The 20785-nt window shown below is 33.0% G+C and overlaps 1 protein-coding gene across 1 annotated transcript in view; it reads right to left on the bottom strand.

Annotated features, from left to right (window-relative positions):
- The window catches only part of HFM1 (helicase for meiosis 1), a 103637-nt gene that overhangs the window by 51175 nt on the left and 31677 nt on the right, over positions 1 to 20785 (bottom strand). Inside the window, exons 10-22 of the mRNA XM_051996874.1 lie at positions 15924 to 15994; positions 15468 to 15600; positions 14830 to 14981; positions 14106 to 14183; positions 13720 to 13878; positions 13198 to 13398; positions 13022 to 13110; positions 12694 to 12737; positions 10253 to 10354; positions 8891 to 9036; positions 8101 to 8195; positions 6253 to 6386; positions 2383 to 2430 (exon numbers count right to left, since the gene is read on the bottom strand). Coding sequence (XP_051852834.1) covers positions 2383 to 2430; positions 6253 to 6386; positions 8101 to 8195; positions 8891 to 9036; positions 10253 to 10354; positions 12694 to 12737; positions 13022 to 13110; positions 13198 to 13398; positions 13720 to 13878; positions 14106 to 14183; positions 14830 to 14981; positions 15468 to 15600; positions 15924 to 15994 — 1452 coding nt within the window. The remainder of the gene's footprint in view (positions 1 to 2382; positions 2431 to 6252; positions 6387 to 8100; positions 8196 to 8890; positions 9037 to 10252; positions 10355 to 12693; positions 12738 to 13021; positions 13111 to 13197; positions 13399 to 13719; positions 13879 to 14105; positions 14184 to 14829; positions 14982 to 15467; positions 15601 to 15923; positions 15995 to 20785) is intronic.

Below are 20785 nucleotides of genomic sequence, written 5' to 3'. Positions count from 1 at the left end.
CATTAAAAATAAAAACTGTCCATCCTTGAAATAGCAAATAACAAAAGGAGACAAGCTGAATCCTCAGCATTGCTACTGACAAGTCAAAGGAACAATTCAGTAAGAATCTATTTTAAAGATACTCATGAAAAAACAAATCTCATTGCTAAACAATGTCCAGATTTTTTAAAAAAATGCATATCTTCACTTCAAAAAGGGCCCACATGTGACTGTGCCTGAGGACCACATGAGAAGAGGCTGAGCAGGCTCGAGAAGCAGCACTGAGCTGGGCACTAGGGCGGCAGTGTGGGTTCCACTCCTAGTTCTGCTCCTCGTGCCACTTCTGAGAGTCTCAGGGGCTTTACCTAGATAAAGAAGGGCTTAGGTTAAATGCTTCCAAGACTCTAAAACACTAAGATGATAGTTTTCACTTGTCAGCCTGCCTTACCCATCCCCACCCTCTCATTCCCCAGACCCAAGTTCCCTTCCTTGGCCACCATTGACTAAGCTCCTTGAGGATGGCTCTGTTGTCGTAGGACAACATCTGTATTTCCAGCATTTGCACAATGCCTGGCATACAGTAAGCGTTTAATAAATGCTCATTCAGTCATTCATTATCCAAACCTTAGTTTTGCTCTACTTTTCTTTTCCCAATTAATTCTCCCAACTAAGCTTTACATGAATTAGTAAAGAAATTCAAATTACAGTGGAAATGCACTGGAAAAGAACATGAAGATGGAAGTAAAGTCCTTTTCATATTTCAATAAACTACATTCTCTTGTTAGTCAACTGAAGTTCATTCACAAACAAGGACTAGAAGTCCACCATTTTTTTCCTGAGGCAGTTGGGGGGTTAAGTGACTTGCCCAAGGTCACACAGCTAGGACATAGTAAGTGTCTGAGGACAGATTCGAACTCAGGACCTCCTGACTTCAGGGATGGTGCTCTATCCACTGCACCACCTAGTTGCCTCCAAAAGCATCATTTTTTGCCAGATGCTGGGGAGACAGAGATAAAAAATGTATGCTCTTTGCCCTGAAGAATTTATACTCTTCTTAACAAGAACAAGACAAGGGAAGTGGGATGGAGGAGGAGCCAATCAGAATCTCCTCCTTACATGGGGTACCAGGACATCCTTCTCAACTAGCTAGATTTTCTCATGTTTGAGCTACCTTAGCTACAAAATCATAAGGCTATACTATAGTAACTATTTTCAATAAAGGAAAAGGCTATTAAAAACAAGACATTAAACAAATTTAAATGGTCCCAGGTAAACTATGACTATATAACAACTACATTAAGGAAAAGCCTAATATACACAGCACTCTATGAAGCAATGCTTATATTTTACATGTTGTACAATATGTTTAATTTCCATTCTCAGAAGCTTTATGTACTTGAAAAATTTTCCTTATTCTTAACACCGCATTTTTATTTGCCATATGTATACTGTATATAAGTGTACAGCTAGAATGAACACAAATTAAAGTTGCCTATTTATTCTTAGGATCATGAAACAATTTATATATTGGCTAAAATAAAAGGAATAGTTCTCTTGATAGTAACATAACTGCATAATAAGTACTTCTTGATTGATAACTGGAATATGATACATATTTGTGATTTGAACATATGGGGAAAAGGAATCATTATTATGCTTTAAATTAAATTATCAAAAATAAGAGTATTGGCCACCTTTACCAGCCAGATTTTGAAAAATGTAAATTTACATAAGAATTTTTTAAAAATTGTTTAGCTCATTTAGAAAAGGCACATGAACAAAGCTTTATTTGTATTCAGATAGGGGTATTCTTAAATGTAAAGATACATGATCACTATTAAGTTAAAGAGAATATAATAACCTTTGCAGTAATTCATGATTTTATACATTTTGGACTACAGTAATTAAGGCAGCCTTAGAGTCCAGCTTCCAAGTCATACTGTGACCCTGGGAAAGTCACTTAAGTTCCTGATGCCTAAAGCAGCTCTTTAAAGCCATAAGTTAGGGGACAGTGACCCCACCCCCTTGGCAAAAAAGTTTCTTCCAATGGATCTCTACACCCTGGTGAAATGACCTGTCCATAAAATTTCACAGAATGGATTTTTCTTTAAAAAGACAAAATTAACATGGCACAATCTCCTGGTCTTCAGACTTAGTTGTCATTCAGTATTTTCAGTCTGTCCAACTCTACAGCCCTATTTGGGATTTTTTTGGCAGAGATGCTAGAGTAGTTTGCCATTTCCTCTTCCCTCTTATTTTACAGATAAGGAAACTGAGGCAGACAGAATTAAATGACTTACTCAGGGTCACACATCTAGTCTCTGAGACCACTTAAGTCTTTCTGACATCAGGTCTGGTACTGTTTCCACTGTACCATCTTGTTCAAACCAACCACAAACTAACCTTGTAATTTTGATTCAATTCCCTTTTTATCCAATCCAGAGGAAAAATCTACAGGTGGCAAAGGAAGGATAAAAAACATAAAATATAGTATCTTAATTTCTTTTTCCCAAGAGTTACGCTTATAATGCAGTTAACTATGAAAAATAGGTTTACTTAATAAATTTATTATGTGACAAAGAATATGTACCATCTTAATGAATATAACCAAGGCTTAAATTTAAAGAAAAATAAACAGTTATATGATCTCTTTAATGGGACATAATTTTTTTGGAATTTGATCAGAGGATTTAAAATTAGAAGCAACCTAAGAAATCTTTTATTTCATGATTGTGTCTAAGAAACAGTCCTAGCAGGCTAAGCAACCTAAGACAAACAAGCAGCGAGTACTAGAGCAGGGTTAAAACCCAAACCTTCTGATTTTATATTCAGGGCTCTAGCTCCTACGCTTATTCTTTCTTTTTGATGATTTTTTTTTCTTTGCAGCTTTGAGTAAAATATAAACAATAACTTTTTATTCCTTAATTTTTAAAGAAAATATGCAATACTTAAAATTTATATTAGAAATATTATGAGCTGGTTTTTCAGATATCATAAAATAATAATTCTACTGAAGACGCTACTATTGTCTTTGGATGGCTCATATTGATGTGGAAGTAACACTGAGCTGTCTAAAGAAAACCTATTATTGAGAATGAGGTGATACAAAGCAATTCAATTAGTCTTGTGATAGAAAGAGCCACTGGCATCCAGAGACAAATATGGAGAATGAATTAAATCAGAGTATTACTCTTTTTTGTTGTTTGCCTGTTTCTTTCCTTTTCCATGTTTTTTTCCTTTTTTGTCTGAATTTTCTTGCACAATGTAATGAATATGGAAATACATTTAAAACATTTGCACATGTTTAACTTACATTGGATTGCTTGCTATTTAGGGAAAGGGGGTTGGCAGAAGAGAGGAAGGAGGGAAGAAGAAAAATTTGGAAGATTTTGTAAAGATGAATGTTGAATGTTGAAAACTATCTTTGCATATATTTGGAAAAAAGGTATTAAAATAAAAAATAAATAAATTCACTTAAAAGTTAAAAAAAGAGAGAGAGAAGGGTAAAAAACCCATGCTTTGGTCACCCCTCTTTCATCCCTTGCTTCCTACCACCACCAAAACATACACACATTGGAAAAGCCTCAAGTACAGGCCCACTGATTATGTGAACCTCCTAGTGTGGAAAGGCTCATCATCAGTTTATGAATTTTTCAGCCAGAGTGACTTGTAAAGACTAACAAGTCAGAAGGATTACAATCTATACTGGTAGACAGAATGCCCATACTAATAAAATCATGGCTCCTGAAGCACTGAAAGTACCTTAAGGTGTTTCACTAGGTTCTTCTTTACTGCAGAATCCTCAGAAATAATCTAGACTCCTGAAAGCTTGGACTAGAAGAGAGTCTCCCCCAATAGAGAGACTTAACATACAGATCCAGAAACAGATGATGTGTCTATAGTCTGGCTGTTTTGATCATGGTTTTCTTGTAGTCCAGTAATTCTTATATTATCTCTCCCCAATCTAGTTACCAAGTCAGTTGTTTTCTGATCAGTTAGTTCACTTTTTTCCTACTTTTTCATTCTTTTGACTTCATTGTATTGTTTTTTTCATGTCTCATGGAGTCATTAGCTTCTACTTGGCCAATTCTGCTTTTTAAGGAGTTCTTTTCTTCAGTAAATCTTTGCACCTTTTTTATCATTAAGAGGTCAATTTTGGGTTTTAAGGTGTTATTTTCTTTAATATTTTCTTTCTGTTTGTCTTTCACCAATTTTATTTTTATGATTTTTCTGGCATCTTGGGTTTTTTTTCTCCAATTTTCCCAATTCTTCTCTCTCTTTTACTCTTCAGGAATTCTTGTTGGGCTTGAATCCAATTAGCATTTTCATGAGGTTTTGTGTATAGCTGTATTCACACTGCTATCTACTTCTGAGTTTATATCTTCATATTCCGTTACCATGATAGTTTTTTATGATCAAGTTTTTTGAGGTTTTTTTGGGGGGGTCAGTTTGCTCATTTTTCTAGCCTATTTCTTGATGTTTATATTAGAGTTGGGCTATGTTCACCTTAGGTTGGGAAGACAATGTTTCAAGCTTCAAACATTTTTCATGCTATTTTCTGAGCTAGTTTTTGAGAAGTGAATATGGTCCACAAGTTTTTGATGCTTCCAAGATAGCATGATCTGGGGAAAGGTGGGGTCACTGCTCTTCTGGACCATACTCCTCCCCTGAAACCACATGTATTCATGTTCTTCTTCCCCTTGGAACTGTAACAAGGGCCCCTATTCACTTGTAACTAATCACAAAAGGCTCCTTTGTGTCTTGGAATTGTGACCTAGAACTGTGTGTGAACAACAAAGTTGCTAATCAATGCCAGTTGTATCCAGTGCCAGCAAAGGGTCCAATCATCTCTTTGTAGCCAGTTGGCTGACCCCCACCCTCCCTTAGTGTCTCTGGGCAGAGAGCTGCTGAAGCTACTGCTGCTGCTGCTATTGCTTTTGCAGCCATCTCCAAAGCTTACTGTTGTTGATACTTCCCCTCTGTGCTCCAGACTAGCACCCACTGATCACTTCAGTGTCACACCCATCCTGATGACTTATTAAGTTGTTTTAGGCTGAAAAATACCTCACTCTGACCTTTTTTTGGCTCTGCCATTCAAAATTTGACTTGATGAATTATTTTAAAGTCGTTTGTTGCTTATACTCCAGCACATTGGCTCTATCACAAAAACTCATGAAGTAGACAAAAGTCCAATATGATCTTCCACCCAATTTATCTTCATAATAAACCTGTTCTTGTGATAATTCTGTGACATCTTGCATTCTCATGAAATGCTCACCAGTCTCGTCCTTGGAACTCTTATTAGACTTGTATAATTGCAGATATTTGTGTAAGTAAATTATCCCTTCCTCCCAGGCTTATGTGCCTTTAAGACAAAGCCATTTGCTTATCCTTTGGTGGGCAGTGTCAGGATCTGTGTGACCTGGGGCATGTCCTATCACTATTCTGGACTTCGTATCCTCATCTATAAAGTTAAAGAACTGGACAGGATGAATTCTAATATCCCTGGAGCTAATAAATAGCTCCAGATTTGTGATCTCTGGTCTTATGATTTGTGTCACTTATAATACCTAGCACAATACCTAACACAACAATCAATATGTGGGATCCAAATAAATGTTCAAAGAATGAATGAATGAATGGACATGTGGCTGTTTGAAAACAGATTTGGAAAGTTGGACTTTTTACATTCAAACAGCAAATTTCATATTTTCTAAGAATGTAGTAGTCCATAATAGTCCACAATATCTATATTAGCACAGGCTGATATTCAGCAAAAAAATATTTTCATTTTAATCCATTTACCTTGTGAAAGAATATTCTAATAGTCATTAAATATAAAATAAAACCAAATGTCAACACTAAACATACAATGAAAAAAATATGATAAGCATATGTTTTTATGTAATATATTAGCTGAAAAACTAGTAACCATAAAGTTGAAACTTCATGATTTTTCTGAATACAAAGAAAAAACATGAGAATGTTAAAAAAAAGTTCCTTTTAATGACATTTAATAACATTAAAGTTGGATTTTTTTCCCTAAAAAGGTCTATATTCCTTTTTTAATGTTGTTATTTCAAACATGATTTGAAAGAACTGAATAAGGAAAACTAGGTAATACAAACTTCTTTATCATCTTGCAATTGCCATTATTCCCAAATGTGTATAATGAATAAATAATACAAAAACTCTTCTCTATAGTAGAAACAAACATAGTAACTTAAAACTTATAGCTATAATTATTTATTATATTTGATTATAGTAACAAACCATAATAAGCTGGATTTTTCAAGGCTCTGATGTAAAGCAAGGTTGAACGTATCCATTCCAAAGCTACATTGACATCTGTGATGGTATACAGTACTATTTCTGCATTTAAATGTTCAATTAGGTGCCTGTGCAAACTAAGTAAAAAGATAAACTGTCCATTAACAACACAAGTTATAGAGACAAAACTCCTATTTTAATGGTAACAATTACAATGTACTCATTACTGTCACTTCAATGATAGTTCATAATAAAAGGCCAAAATTAATTATTAAAAGTGAAGAGTATGCTCAGGTTCAATAACTGGGGAATTCTGCTTTCCTGTATGGACTAGAAGGCATATTGCTGTAAAGGGAAAACCCAGGGTAATAATAAACAAAAACAAAAAACTTGAATTTACATCAGATCTTCTGCTAGTAAGTCACAAATGCTATGTAATTTTTTTAAAATCTTGCAAATAGGAATAGAAATGAAGAAAATAAATCTTTTTTCTCTTTTAGTGGCTATGTATATGATATCCTATGAGGAACAACTAAAGAGTGGGGGAAAATACTCCTCAGTGAAATTACTGGCCTATACTTGCTACCAAATTTCTAGGAGAGCACATGGATTTTTCATTTCCATTAAATTAAATAGGGAATTGTCAAAATTCCCTAAAGAATTGTCAAAACCTCTTAAAAGTCTTTTTGTAATGCAAATAAACTTAGTTAATTCTCAAAAAACTTGACAAATTTCTTTTTTCAAAACAAAATTATAGTTAAACTTAAGTGAGAAGAAAGCAAGCAACTTTCAATATGACTATCTTTCGAAAATCTGTTTATCATTTCTAGCCATATGAAAAGATGCTCCTAAGCATTATTAATCAGAGAAATGCAAATTAAGACAATTCTGAGATACCACTACACACCTGTCAGATTGGCTAGAATGACAGGGAAAGATAATGCGGAATGTTGGAGGGGATGTGGGAAAACTGGGACACTGATGCATTGTTGGTGGAATTGTGAATACATCCAGCCATTCTAGAGCAATTTGAAACTATGCTCAAAAAGTTATCAAACTGTGCATACCCTTTGATCCAGCAGTGTCTCTACTGGGCTTATACCCCAAAGAGATACTAAAGAAGGGAAAGAGACCTGTATGTGCAAGAATGTTTGTGGAGCCCTCTTTGTAGTGTCCAGAAAATGGAAACTGAGTGGATGCCCATCGATTGGAGAATGGCTGAATAAATTATGGTATATGAATATTATGGAATATTATTGTTCTGTAAGAAATGACCAGAAGGATGATTTCAGAAAGACCTGGAGAGACTTACATGAACTGATGCTGAGTGAAAGGACCAGGACCAGGAGATCATTATATACTTCAACAACAATACTATATGATGATCAATTCTGATGGACGTGGCCCTCTTCAACAATAAGATGAACCAAATCAGTTCCAATAGAGCAGTAATGAACTAAACCAGCTACACCCAGAGAAAGAACTCTGGGAAATGAGTATAAACTACTAGATAGAATTCCCTCTATTTTGTCTGCCTGCATTTTTGATTTCCTTCACAGGCTAATTATACACTATTTCAAAGTCTGAATCTTTTTGTACAGCAAAATAACTGTATGGACATGTATACATATATTGTATTTAACTTATACTTTAACATATTTAACATGTATTGGTCTACCTGCCATCTGGGGGAGGGGCTGGGGGAAGGAGGGGAAAAGTTGGAACAAAAGGTTTTGCAATTGTCAGTGCTGAAAAATTACCCATGCATGTAATTTGTAAATAAAAAGCTATAATAAAAAAATGGAATTATTAAAAAAAAAAAGAAAGAAAATCTGTTTATCTCCACCATACCTGCTCTCAATGGTATCGGTGCCAGTTAGCATCTGCATATATTTCTCCCTTGTACTTAACCTAGTCATGATAACTGCAGTAGCCGTAGTGTCAAACTGCAAAAGACCCAGAGATGCACCAGAAAATCCTCATATTAACCCTCAAGCAGCAGGACCCCAAAAACAACCTGATCTTACTTCAGTTAGTTTTATATCCTGGGTAAGTGATCAACTGCTCCCAGCAAATCGTTTTATGCACGGTCCACTTTTAAAACTCTTGTACCTTTTATACAAGGGCTGTGTACTCTCTGAATGGAAGGTGACTAGGATCAAAATACATGTGTAAGTAGGAAACAACATAAACCTTATAAGCATCAATATAGTTACACAGTTCAAATGCTGAGCTTCAAGGAAAAGCAGCAGATTAAACGCTGCCATAATTCCCTGTAAAACAAAGTATTTTTTTCTTAATATTAAAAGATCTACTTTTATTTCTCATTCTACCACAGGAATCTCTTATCGTTGCCACTATTCCTTAATTTAGATAAGGAAGGAAGAAAGAGGGAATGTAGGATTATTGTATGCTTTTAGGGAACAAACAGGTAAATTTGGAAACAACTAGATTTAAAGCACTTTAAAAAATATCCAATCTTGCCTTAATCCATACTTTCTAAACTAAATTTATCAAACAATAACATGACAAATACTATATGAACAATCTAAAAATTTAATATTTTAAATCTTTTGTACACTGAAAAATAAGCAGAGCTACATCTTCTTTAAAATAGCATAAATAAAACAGAATCACTTACTTGAGGACGACCAGCCCTACCGATCATTTGCAGAATATCTGTTTCACTGTACTCTTCAAACATTCCTCCAACATAGTGCATTGTAGATTTTATAACTACTAGATGGGCTGGCAAATTCACTCCCATAGCTAAAGTACTGGTTGTAACTGTATCAAATTAAAGTATGATAATTTCATAATAATATAATTTGGATTTTTAGGAAGGTATTTCAAATTTATAAAATTGTACAAATCAAAAAAGTTATTAAGCTATAACTTTTCAAGTTTTTATTATAAGATTCTAAAACATCAGTTTCACTAAGCTCTCCAAAAGGGATTACATATGCTATCACTATATCTTTAAGGGTCAAATGTGTTGTTGAGAAGAATAGCTTTGGATGGCAGTGTGAAGTTACAGTCACAATTGTCATTCTAGGAGGTGCTTTTCCCTAGGAAGTGAAGTAAAGATTTAACTTTGATATATGATCATCTATGTGAAAATCATGTAAAAGAAAAGAGAGAAAAAAGTAAAGGGAAATTTCTTTCTTGTTAGAACTGTCTTAACTGTTATTTTATAAAGAAATACTGTAAAAGAATTTTTATGAAGAGTCTGTGAGAAACTTACATTTTACAGATATATTCTAGAAAGACTATTACTTGTGACACCAAAGAAGACAAAGAAAAAAAAATTAACTTTTTCCTGAGAAATTCAATTTAATTCATCTTGAGAAAAAACATGAAAAAGACTCAAGAGATGTTATTTGATATCTGAAGTGAACTGAACAGCAAAATTATGTTTGCAGAAGTGAAAACAAATCATCTCTCATTATAGTAAGGGTTTGGATTATTCCCTACTGATCCTTCACAATAAAAATATTGCAAATAATTATGTATATGTTTATTTTATCATTAATTTCACTGTTAAGTTATATATTCAATAACTTTAACATTTACTTAATTCTAAGGGATTCAATAGAGAGAGAGAAGTAAATTGTACTGGAAAAAGTTTTTCCAGTTTAATAAATAAATAATATTTGGAAATTGTAGTAGGGACTACATAATTAGTGGAATGTAACTTTCAATTTTATTGTTTAATAAAAAAAAATCCAATCATAATTCTGTATTGCCTTAGTACAATATAGAAAGGAAGCAAGTAGGAGCATTACGTGTAACCTATAAATGAGGTTGGCCAACATCCTAAACCTTGCTACAGTATAATTAACATTTAAACAGTTTGTATGTGTATATATTTAAATATACATGAATTATTGAAGAGTGTTTGACAAAAGTAGAATGAAAAGGAGATTAAGAAGACCATAGTTTTCCTTTCTCAAACAGGAATCTTCTCAAATATCTTCTCATAATTAAGGTAATGTTTACTTACAAAGGACTGGTAAGTCTCCAACAGTAAATGCTCCCTCAACAATTTTTCTATCTGATAGCTCCATACCAGCATGATGGTAACCAACGCCACATGTTAAGAGATCTATGAATGAAATATTTGATCTGCTGTTTATTTCTACATTTCAATAAGAAATTCATTTACTTTATCTCATATCTGAAAAGTTTTCTCTAAATTAACTCAGCAATAAATGAAAATAAAGCATCAACAATAATATTTTCAGCCTCAAACATTTAAACACATATGCATAAAGCATGGATAACTAGCACAGTGGGTCCTAAAGACAAGGAGGTAATTTTAACTCCAAAAGTTACACAGAGACTTGGTAGAATGGAACTCCATTACTGGAAAATGATAGTGAAAGGGCAAACCTGGTTCAAATGGAACAGAACCGATAACAGAAGAAACAGAAAATGAGCATGAAAACTAAGAAGATATAGTCACATGAGAAAATTCAGATGGGAGAAGTACAATGGAACACATCTGGATAAATATCAACAGAAGTAATACTGTTACCAGAATACATAGATGAACTGTACAGAAAGAAAACATAGATAAGGAATTTGAGAAAGAGATCATAAGCCTTATAATTATAGAGAAATGCTAGATTTCTCTTACCTTCCTAAAAATTTAGAACAACTAATAATTTCTTGTTTTATTTTCATCAAAATTTCATAATTTGAAAGAGCTAAGCACCAATAAGGAGAATGTCTGTTCTACAGCTGATTCTTATCAACAAAGAAGAATGGGTTGCTAAAGTAAAAATGATGGGAACCTTGAAGGAAAGTGAATACTCAAACTGAGAAGTTACAATAATGGAGTAAAAAATTTAAGTGACAAATAACATAGATTTAGGGAAAGAAGTTTTCAAATTCTTCAGAGGAAGTCTAGGTAGGATCCCAGGATCTCATATCTTATAGTAAAAAAAAAACCCTATGAAGGAAAAAAGCTCTAAAAGATGAAATTTTGAAGACATGAGATATCAGTCTCAAAGAGAAAAATAGATGGAAGCTGCCTAAAGAGGATAATATGGATACACAAAGAAATAATCAATGAATAGATTTCTAAAAAGGTTTATAAAAAATAGAAGCAAAAGTAATGGAGGATAAATACAAAAGCAAAGCTTAGTTCTGTAAAAAATATTCCAAGTTTAAGCTCAGAACAAACTGAAGAATGTTAAAAACAACAAAAAGCCACGTTTGGAATCATCCTTAAATTTCAACTTCCGTCAGTCCATCATCTGCCCCCCACAAATAAAATCAGTTGCCAAATCTTATTGGTTCTACTCTCAGAGTAATTCTGTCATTTTTCCTCTACTCATATAGCCATGATTGTAATCCAGATCCTCATTACTTCTTGTAAGTACTAAAGCAACAGTATCCTATCAGTAAGCCAATAAACATTTATTAACACCTATTGTGTGTCAGGTACCATGCTAATGGCTTGGGATCCAAAGAAAGGTAAATGATAGCCTGTTCTGATCTCAAGGAGCTCAAGGAGCCAACATGCATACATCTATGTACAAATCAAATATCCATAAGATAAATTGGAAATAATTAATAGAGAGAAAACACTAGCACTAAGAGGAATTGGGAAAGGCTTCCTGTAGAAGACAGAATTTTAGCTGGAACTTGAAGTCAGGGAATACAGGAAGCAGAGATGAAGAGCATGGGACTTTTAGAAATAAATAACAGCAAGTGAAAATATTCAGTAGGGAGCTGGAATGTCTGGGCATTAATGTTTGATGTTGATTTTGCAAAGGAGAACTCTAGACTAATGCCTTAAAGATATATATGCTTGGATTGAAGGTGCTCAATATTTGTTTAAATGGCTTAGATAAGGGCAGAAAAGACATGCATACCAAATCTGGAGATTACACAAAACTATTTTTGTCACTATTATACTAAACAATAGTTATGATCCAAAAAGAGTTTGGGAGACTAAAATGTAGAGCCAAGAAATAAGGTGAAAATTGATAGAAATAAATGCAGTCTTATCTACGAACTCAAAAATCATCTTTACAAATATAAGATGGGAAGACATGACCAGAGAACAATTTGTCTCAAAGCACTGAATAGAAGTTCAATATATCACCAACATGACATGATGGCCAAAAAGTTAAAGAGATCTTAAAATGTCTTTAAAAAGGCTTCACATCTGTAGTAGGGTTGCAACAGTTCTGTTCTCCTCTTTGCTCTAATCCTCATACAAAGTTATAGGAAGTCAGATTTAGTGATGATTTAAGAAAAAAACTTCTTAAGAATTAGAACTTTCCAAAAGTGTAACAGATAGCCTTGGAAGATAGGGATTTCTTCTTTAGAAGTCTTCAAACAAAAAACAGATAACCACTTATTTGCTCAAGTATAGAGGAGACTAGATCCTTTTTAACTCTGAGAGTGCAATTCTGTGAATTTTAGACTTACCTCTCAGTTTGAAATCTCTTATGGAATGTGTATACTTTTGTAACCTACATATGAAAAGATACCATAAAATCATTAGGATTTCCACTTCCGGCATCATCAGAATATTATTTAAAAAATGATTATTTTGGACTCTGCCAGACAGCTATTACATTATTTGCCCAAATAATGAAAAAAACTATATTTAAAAATGGAGAATGATAATATTTCACATAAAGGTAGCATCATCCAACTCAGAAAATAGGTTATGTTCCCAGAGGAAGGTCGCAATGATGAAAAACTTGCCAACTCATGACACAGATTAGTTTTAGTACTTAAATGAAAAGAATACCTTTGTTTCTGTTCCATTGTCATGACAAATTTAGCATTTTTTGAGAGAACTGAAGCTGCTTGCTGCACCCCTTTCCTTGTGGCACAAAACTGCAAATGAATTAATCATAATTTTGACCTTAATCATGGGAAAGAACAGAAATACCATTCAAAAATAAACAACAAATAACTTCATACCACAAGAGTTGGTTTCTGGTTGGAGTAAGTCTGTATGATACCAGCAATTTTGTAATTGAGAGATAAATCAAACTTAAACTCAGTTTGATTACTACTCCATGGAAACCCAAGGACAATTTTGCGGAGTTTCACTGGCCTATGATTCTCATCTATTTTCAAGCACTTAGCAGGCCTCTTGCCATCTGAAAGCCACTCAGCAATCTACAAACAATAAAAATAAATCAGAATATCATCATAGTGATTGTGTGACCTTGGCAAGTCACTTATCTTCTCAATTCCTAAAAGAAACTCTCAGACTATAATGAAATCATAGGTCTAAATAAAAAAAAAGTTTAATAGTATTTTAAATAGTCTTTGAGGGAGGATTTCTCCAGTTTACAGGTAAGAAAACTTAAGCTCAAAATTTTCATTCTTCTCCAAAAGAACCGATTTTTAAATTATATAATGTACATAGTATAGATTAATTTACCAGTACTTATGCCTATTAAATTATAGAAAGAAATTGATAAAATCTTCACTTACATCTTCTGCATTTGGAATGGTTGCAGAGACAGCCACAAATCTCACCAGAATAGCAGCCTTGGAATTTTCTGAGATTTGAGATAAAGAAGATACTGTTTTCATTCGACTGACCACAACTTCAAGAGTTGGACCACGATTTTCATCTTTCACAACATGTACCTAATCAAGAAAATAAGGCACAATCAATGATTTGAAAAGGTTTTTTTGTTTCCCATAGAATAACAGTTTAAATCCATGAAGTTGTTAATAGTTTGTTCTTGAGGAAATTGGCATAATTTCCACTTCTGGATATAAAGGCTGTAGCCAACAAGATCCAGTTCTTCCTTGTTTGTCAGGATCTTGCTTTTAAAGCCCCTTAATCGAGAAGTGAATGAAGAATTTTATACCTCATCAATGAGGAAGAGCCGTACCAACTGGACTAATGAGTTGTCTCTCCATTTCCTTGTCATGCTATCCCATTTTTCCTGGGGGGAAAAATCATTTTGAAATGTGCTAATGTGGCAAATAATAAATATAATAAATTACAAAGACATCACAGGATTTTATAAGACAAAATATTTCAAAGTTAGTTAATGGCATATCTCTTATCCTCAAAGTATCCTGAAGAGACAAATCATGATTTAAGGAGTTTAAATTTATCTTGCAAATGGCTTTAAAATAATCTATACTTCCTCACTTTTTTTTAGTTTGCCCATAAAATTTCCACTGACTCCACTTAGCACCTTTAATCCTGTCTCATCAAGCTATAACAAGTTTTTCTATAGTCTAGATTAGTTCAAACTAAAAACATATATTATTTTATATAGTAATTATATTAACAAACACAAAACTACATGAAGAAAAAAGAGAGGGAAAATTTATGAAATTTAATAGGCTTGTCACCTAAGGAATTTTGGCAATCTTTAAAACTTGTAATTATTGTAGGTAATTTTTCTGTGGTATTTATTTTTTAGACTATGCCATATATTTCTTATCCTAAGTTTGTCTTAATTTAGTGTACAAGTAGATAAAAATTAAATACTTTTTTTTACAAGCCATTCTTTGTGAAATAAAGTAAAAATCTATTTATCTCCTAGACTAAATGATTAACAAATTATAAAGAATACCTACTGGGGTTGTCATAATAATATGGGCATGTTGAATCTCAAACAGGTCATCCATGGCTGTATCTCCAGTAAGTTCTTTACAAGTCAATCCTATGGGTCCAAATTTTTTTTCCCAGTCATCAAAGCGCTGACTACACAAAGCTTTTATTGGTGCCACTGTGACAGCAACAGAGAATTTTTAATTTTAAGACAATGCATACTTCCTGAATATGCTGAAATGATCACTAAGCTATGATCAAAAATATATGCCTATGAATATATGGCAGCAGTAAAATTATAATATGTTCATTTTTTAATGTTCATTTTGGGTATCCTTTTAAAAATCATAAAATTCCAGATCTCAAACAAATTGTCTCAGTCTTTTTTTTTTTTGATTTATAACCCTGAAAAACAAACCAAAGTCACAATCAATTTATATGCTATTAGAAAAGAATGGAAGAGAACTTAGTACTATCATTTTCTACTTCTGTAAAGTCAGAAAAAGTTAATATAATATAGAGGACAGCATGGTAAATTCTTGAATATTTTATGAAAGAAAGCAAAATGCTTTCATTACATTCTGAACATGTAATTTTTTTTACTTCACTTATATTTTATTGCTATTAGCTAAAGATTAGTTTATAAAAAGCACAACATACTTACTATAAACAATTTTAATATTCAACCATGGTAGTGGAACTTCCATTAATAATCTTGTTATAGCAAGTTCAAAGATTACAGTCTTCCCAGAACCAGTTGGAGCACAAACCACAAAATTTCTATCTGTATAAAGAAGCTAAAGACACATTTCAAACATTTAAAAAAAATACACCAGGAGTTTTAAAATACAGTATCAATTTTTAAGGAAAAATAATGTGGAAATGCTATGAAAAGCAAATTACAAACCTTTTAAAATATTAAAATTGAGAACTTGCATGAAATAAAATATATAACATCATTAGCATTTAATATATATCATTAACAATTTTCTCATTTTGTTTTTAATGTGAAAAGAGACATGAAAAAGAAACAGAAACCATTTCCCTATGCTCAAGTATAATATAAATAAATTCGTTAGATACAAACCAATAATCACTGAATTAAAAATTTCATACTCACATCATCCAAAGCCTGGGATTGTATATAGTTGAAATATGGAAATTCTTTGAAAATGCTTCTAAATTGTACAGCTTAAGATAGTATCAAGGAATTAATGAATAACAAAAATTTAAGAGTGGGAAGTTACCTAATAAAATAGGATATGTGAGATTCTGGATATATAGACCTGTCTAAAACCTGTCTAAAAAAATTACTGGCATATCGTTAGTAGACATGTAGTACTGTTAGACTGAATATCTATCTCACTGAGATTGCCCATTTCCTAAATAGTTCAAAATGTCATAAAGTTCATTCATGCATTCAACAAACATTTACCGAATAAGTACCCCAATCAAAGGACTAAGCTGGGTGCTGGAAATAGAAAAAAGAATGTGACATAGGTCTTTAAAAAGCTTGCAATCTAAAAAGGCAAAAGAAATATCTACAAATGGGGCAGTGGATAGAGAACCAGCCCTGAAGTCAGGAGGACCCGAATTCAAATTTGACCTCAGACACTTAACACTTCCTAGCTGTTTGACCCTGGGCAAGTCACTTAACACCCATTGCCTTAGCAAAAAAAAAAAAAAAAAAAAAGTATACAAATAATGATAATATAAACTATAGGGAAGCAAGTGCAGAGGAAAGATCCAGGCAAAGTGCTATGAAAAATTAAAAGATGGAAAGATCACTTTTATCTCAAAGGATGGGAATAAAGTTTTCACAGAAGAGAAAAAAACATGATTTAATACTCATGAGAATTATCTACATCAAAAGTATCCTAATAAAGGGATGAAAAGGAAACAATTTTATGAGTAATATTCTCTAACACATCACACTCTTACAATCACAAAGATGTAGAGAATGTAAGATTCTATTGTGTTTTTATTTGACTATAGAAGGTATCAGATTCAATTTAACAAAATACTAACTAAAAAGACCCTTCAACAAGGTGTTTCTCATGTATATGTCAAAACTATATACAAGTCCTTAAACTGTTTAACAGAGATAACTTTGTTCAATAACCTTCTAATTATTATTATCAAGTGAGACATAAGCTCCCTAAAGATGCTTGCCATTGTCAAAGAGGATGTCCAGTAGGGAGTCTTTATAGAAGAAAGATTATCTATGGATATGGAAGACCTCCAGATACTCCTGTTTAGAGATGATCCTCATGCTTATTTCACCAAATTCCTAGGCAGTGTAGACACTCCTAAAGGAGATCCATAATCATTCAAAGGAGTTTGGCCTAACTATCCAGATTGGAAAAACCAAGAAGGTAAGGAATACAACAAACAAAAGACTTAGTCCATCAATATATTTTTCTTGGCAATACACTATGCATTAACAATGAGTTAGCCTTGAACTGAAAGAAGAAAAGAAAGCTGGACTGTCTTTGAGAAATTATGCGATGTTTTTAAGAATGATTAATTAATTCCTTAAATGGAGGTTCATCTTTTTAACATCAATATTCTTTTAGTGGGGTTATATGGCTGAGAGCCACAGAATATCCCAATTTCCAAAGTATTAACTCCAAAAGGCAATGGAGAAGCACTTGACAACTATGAGTAGACTATAACATATGACCAACCAAATAGTGGCTAGGGTTTCTTAAAAATGTTTCCACTCGCAACTCCTTTTTGCCCAAGAAATTTGTATGTGACCTGGGGTACACAGACATAAAAAAATAGGTATACAGATCAAACATTTATCAATAATAAATCATAATTTTGCAATCCCAATTCAGTTACAAGACCCCACATGAACCACAATTTAAGAAGCTGAGGCATTAAGAATGTGATTAATAAATGCATAGCATCAACAAATGTGGGCTGACCATATGGTAAATCTGAAGGATGAATAGTTCAGGTTCTTCAATGATATGACACAATGTGTTTTAAAAAAAAAATCCACATGGGGGCCCATTAGAGTTTCAATGGAGCAGTAATGAACTGAGTCAGCTACACCCAGCGAAAGAATTCTGGGAGATGACTAAGAACCATTACATTGAATTCCCAATCCTTGTATTTTTGTCTGCCTGCATTTTTGATTTCCTTCACAGGCTAATTGTACACTATTTCAAAGTCTGATTCTTTTTGTACAGCAAAATAACTGTTTGGACATGTATACTTATATTGTATTTAATTTATACTTTAACATATTTAACATGTATTGGTCATCCTGCCATCTAGGGGAGGGGATGGGGGGAAGGAAGGGAAAAATTGGAACAAAAGGTTTGGCAATTGTCAATGCTGTAAAATTACCCATGCATATAACTTGTAAATAAAAAGCTATTAAAAATGTTTTTTAAAATTTAAAAAAACAGCAGTAAAAGGGCAGAAAATGGCTAGGTGAAGATGAGGTTTAATTCTCGATGATATTTGGCGATTTATACTATTTAACTTGCTCTTATGTAGCTGAATGCATGCTGTATAAATATTGGCCCATAAACTTGAAAGTAGGGGCTATATTTTGCTTCTCTTTATATACCCAGAAATTAACATACATACAGACCATACATAACAGGTACTTAATAAATGTTTATTGACTGACTTGTTTTTTTGTTTTATTTAGCTGATTTAACCGAAACTTCTCTTTTATGTCTGAAATTGGTCTGATACCTTAATCCTGATACCAATTTGCTAAAGAGTTTACAGTGGCTAGTTAATTATACAGTGACTAGTTAATTATATGTATAATAATATACATATTACCAATATAGTAAGCCAGAAGAAAAAAATATATTTGGGGACTTTAATTATGCTATTTCATGGATGTACTTAATAAATTAACCACATTTCTGCCAAATCTGTTTAAACTGTTGTTATGCAGACAGTAACAGATTTTTGTACCAATGTGGAAATTTAATTTTGTGCCTGTCAATACAGCACCTTTTGAAAGAATCTAATTTTTTCTCCTCAAAATGTCTCTTTTCATATGAAATATTTATTTGTAACAAGGTCACAAGTGTGGACATCATGCTGGTTTTTCTCTCGTTAGGCAGTTCCATATCAATTTACATTCAGGAAAACTAATGTTTGCTTCAGACTAGATGAAGAATCAGTCTTCCTAGCTCAACAGAGAACTTGACTGCTAACATCATTTATTATCACTATCATCACTTGACACCACATTTTTGCTTTGGTTCAACAAACTCTCAGCAGTGTCACTGCAATTATATGTTATATCATGGGAAAAAGAAACTTCCACAGAACTGAAAATGACAAGAGTATTGTGGCAGGGCCATTCTGAAAAATCTAGCATTGTTGAGAACATTCATATATATTAAAATATTCAAAAAGGTTCTTAAGATGATTTCTGGCTCAAGTACTCTACAAAAATCTCAAATTATATAAAATTCTTTCTATCTTTCCAACTTAAATATACACTTGGAAGTAATAAAGTATAGAAATCCAGTGGCTCTGACATCAAATGAACTTTCTATTAGGAAATAAATCAGTCTACACATATGTGAGTAGCTGTGTTTTAACTAACAACAGGATCTTAATAAGAGAATTTGTCTCACCACGGAAATATATCACAAAAAATTTTCTTGAAAATCATTCTCTTCAAATCGGAATATGTCTTTTTAATGAAAAACTTGAAAAAAACCACAACAGTTTCTTTACTCTCTTATAGATAATGAAACATTCTGTTGAAGTTAGCCAATAATTTAATTTAGATAGCTAGTGAGAAGAAATATGTACCCTTCTCTTATCAGTTGCTGCCAGGATGCCGAAGCCCTTCTGCAACAGTCCCTGGCCCAAGTCAACTCTGACTTTGAGGATCTAAGGAGAGGTAGTAGCTTAAGGGAAACAGAAAGTATGAATAGGCCAGTGGGAAATTTCATAGTTTACAGTTGTAGCTCCCATTGTCAGAGTCGGTGTCCCATGAATTCCTTATTCTAACTGGGCTCCAGTTGAGCAGAATCTTTTTTAGATTTTATCATGACTACTTAGTTTCCCATTTTTTGTAGATCTTTTGATAGATTTTAGGCATATATAGTTTTAATATATAGCTTAATTTTTAGTTTAATTTTATTGTTGTTTTATTAATCAAATTAAAAATTGAATGGGCTCACATTTTCAGAAATGGCTAATGTAGAATTTGTTTCGCCAGATTAAGTAGCTCTGTATTGAAGGTTTTATTTTTTATTTTTCTTTCCTTCTTCCCTTCCTTCCTCCCTTCCTTCCTCCTTCCTTTCTCTTTCTTTCTTTCTTTTTTTTTCTTTCTTCCTTTCTTTAATGAGTAGGAGAGATGTTGTACTACAAAGGGCAGATCAATTTTTAAAGATATTTGTTAATGGAAAAATAAATGGTAAACACAAAAAAATTATTTCTAAGAGCAATTTCTTGCCATTAGAACTGTACTGTATCCCAAGTAGTGGGCTCTAGTCCACAATAAGCTATTTACTTAAATGAATTCTATAAGCATAGTTTCTCCTACATGGGCATTAAGCATGATACAAACAATTTTTTAAAAGGTTGCAAATTTATTTATGTAAATATGTTCATTTTCTCTTTCATAATTCATGATTCTTGGTTTCCAGGGGAAAGGAAAGGACTGCTGCCAATAGAAGGAAGGAAGCACTGGTACCCTATACTACAGGCTGCCTGGATTAGTGGCTTCCTTTAACACATGTCCCTATTGGATAGGTATCATACCTGCTTCCTTCCTCACTCAGTGTTCCCAGAAACCAAGATCATCAACTATCTTCTACCCCAATATGAAACTAAAACTTAAGGAAGGTCTTTGTTAAACTGTAGCATCTAGAATTTAATAAAAAATACTCCAGATGATATTTAACCTGAAGAGATTACAGTGAGATTATTGCTTTCTCATTCTGGAAACTATGCCCATTAATACAGCCTTCTTTTTAGGAAAAT

This window comes from Antechinus flavipes, chromosome 4, assembly GCF_016432865.1.
Source record: "Antechinus flavipes isolate AdamAnt ecotype Samford, QLD, Australia chromosome 4, AdamAnt_v2, whole genome shotgun sequence".
NCBI lineage: Eukaryota > Metazoa > Chordata > Mammalia > Dasyuromorphia > Dasyuridae > Antechinus > Antechinus flavipes.
The sequence above is the reverse complement of the archived record's forward strand: the minus strand, read 5'-3'. Positions and strand labels throughout refer to the sequence as shown.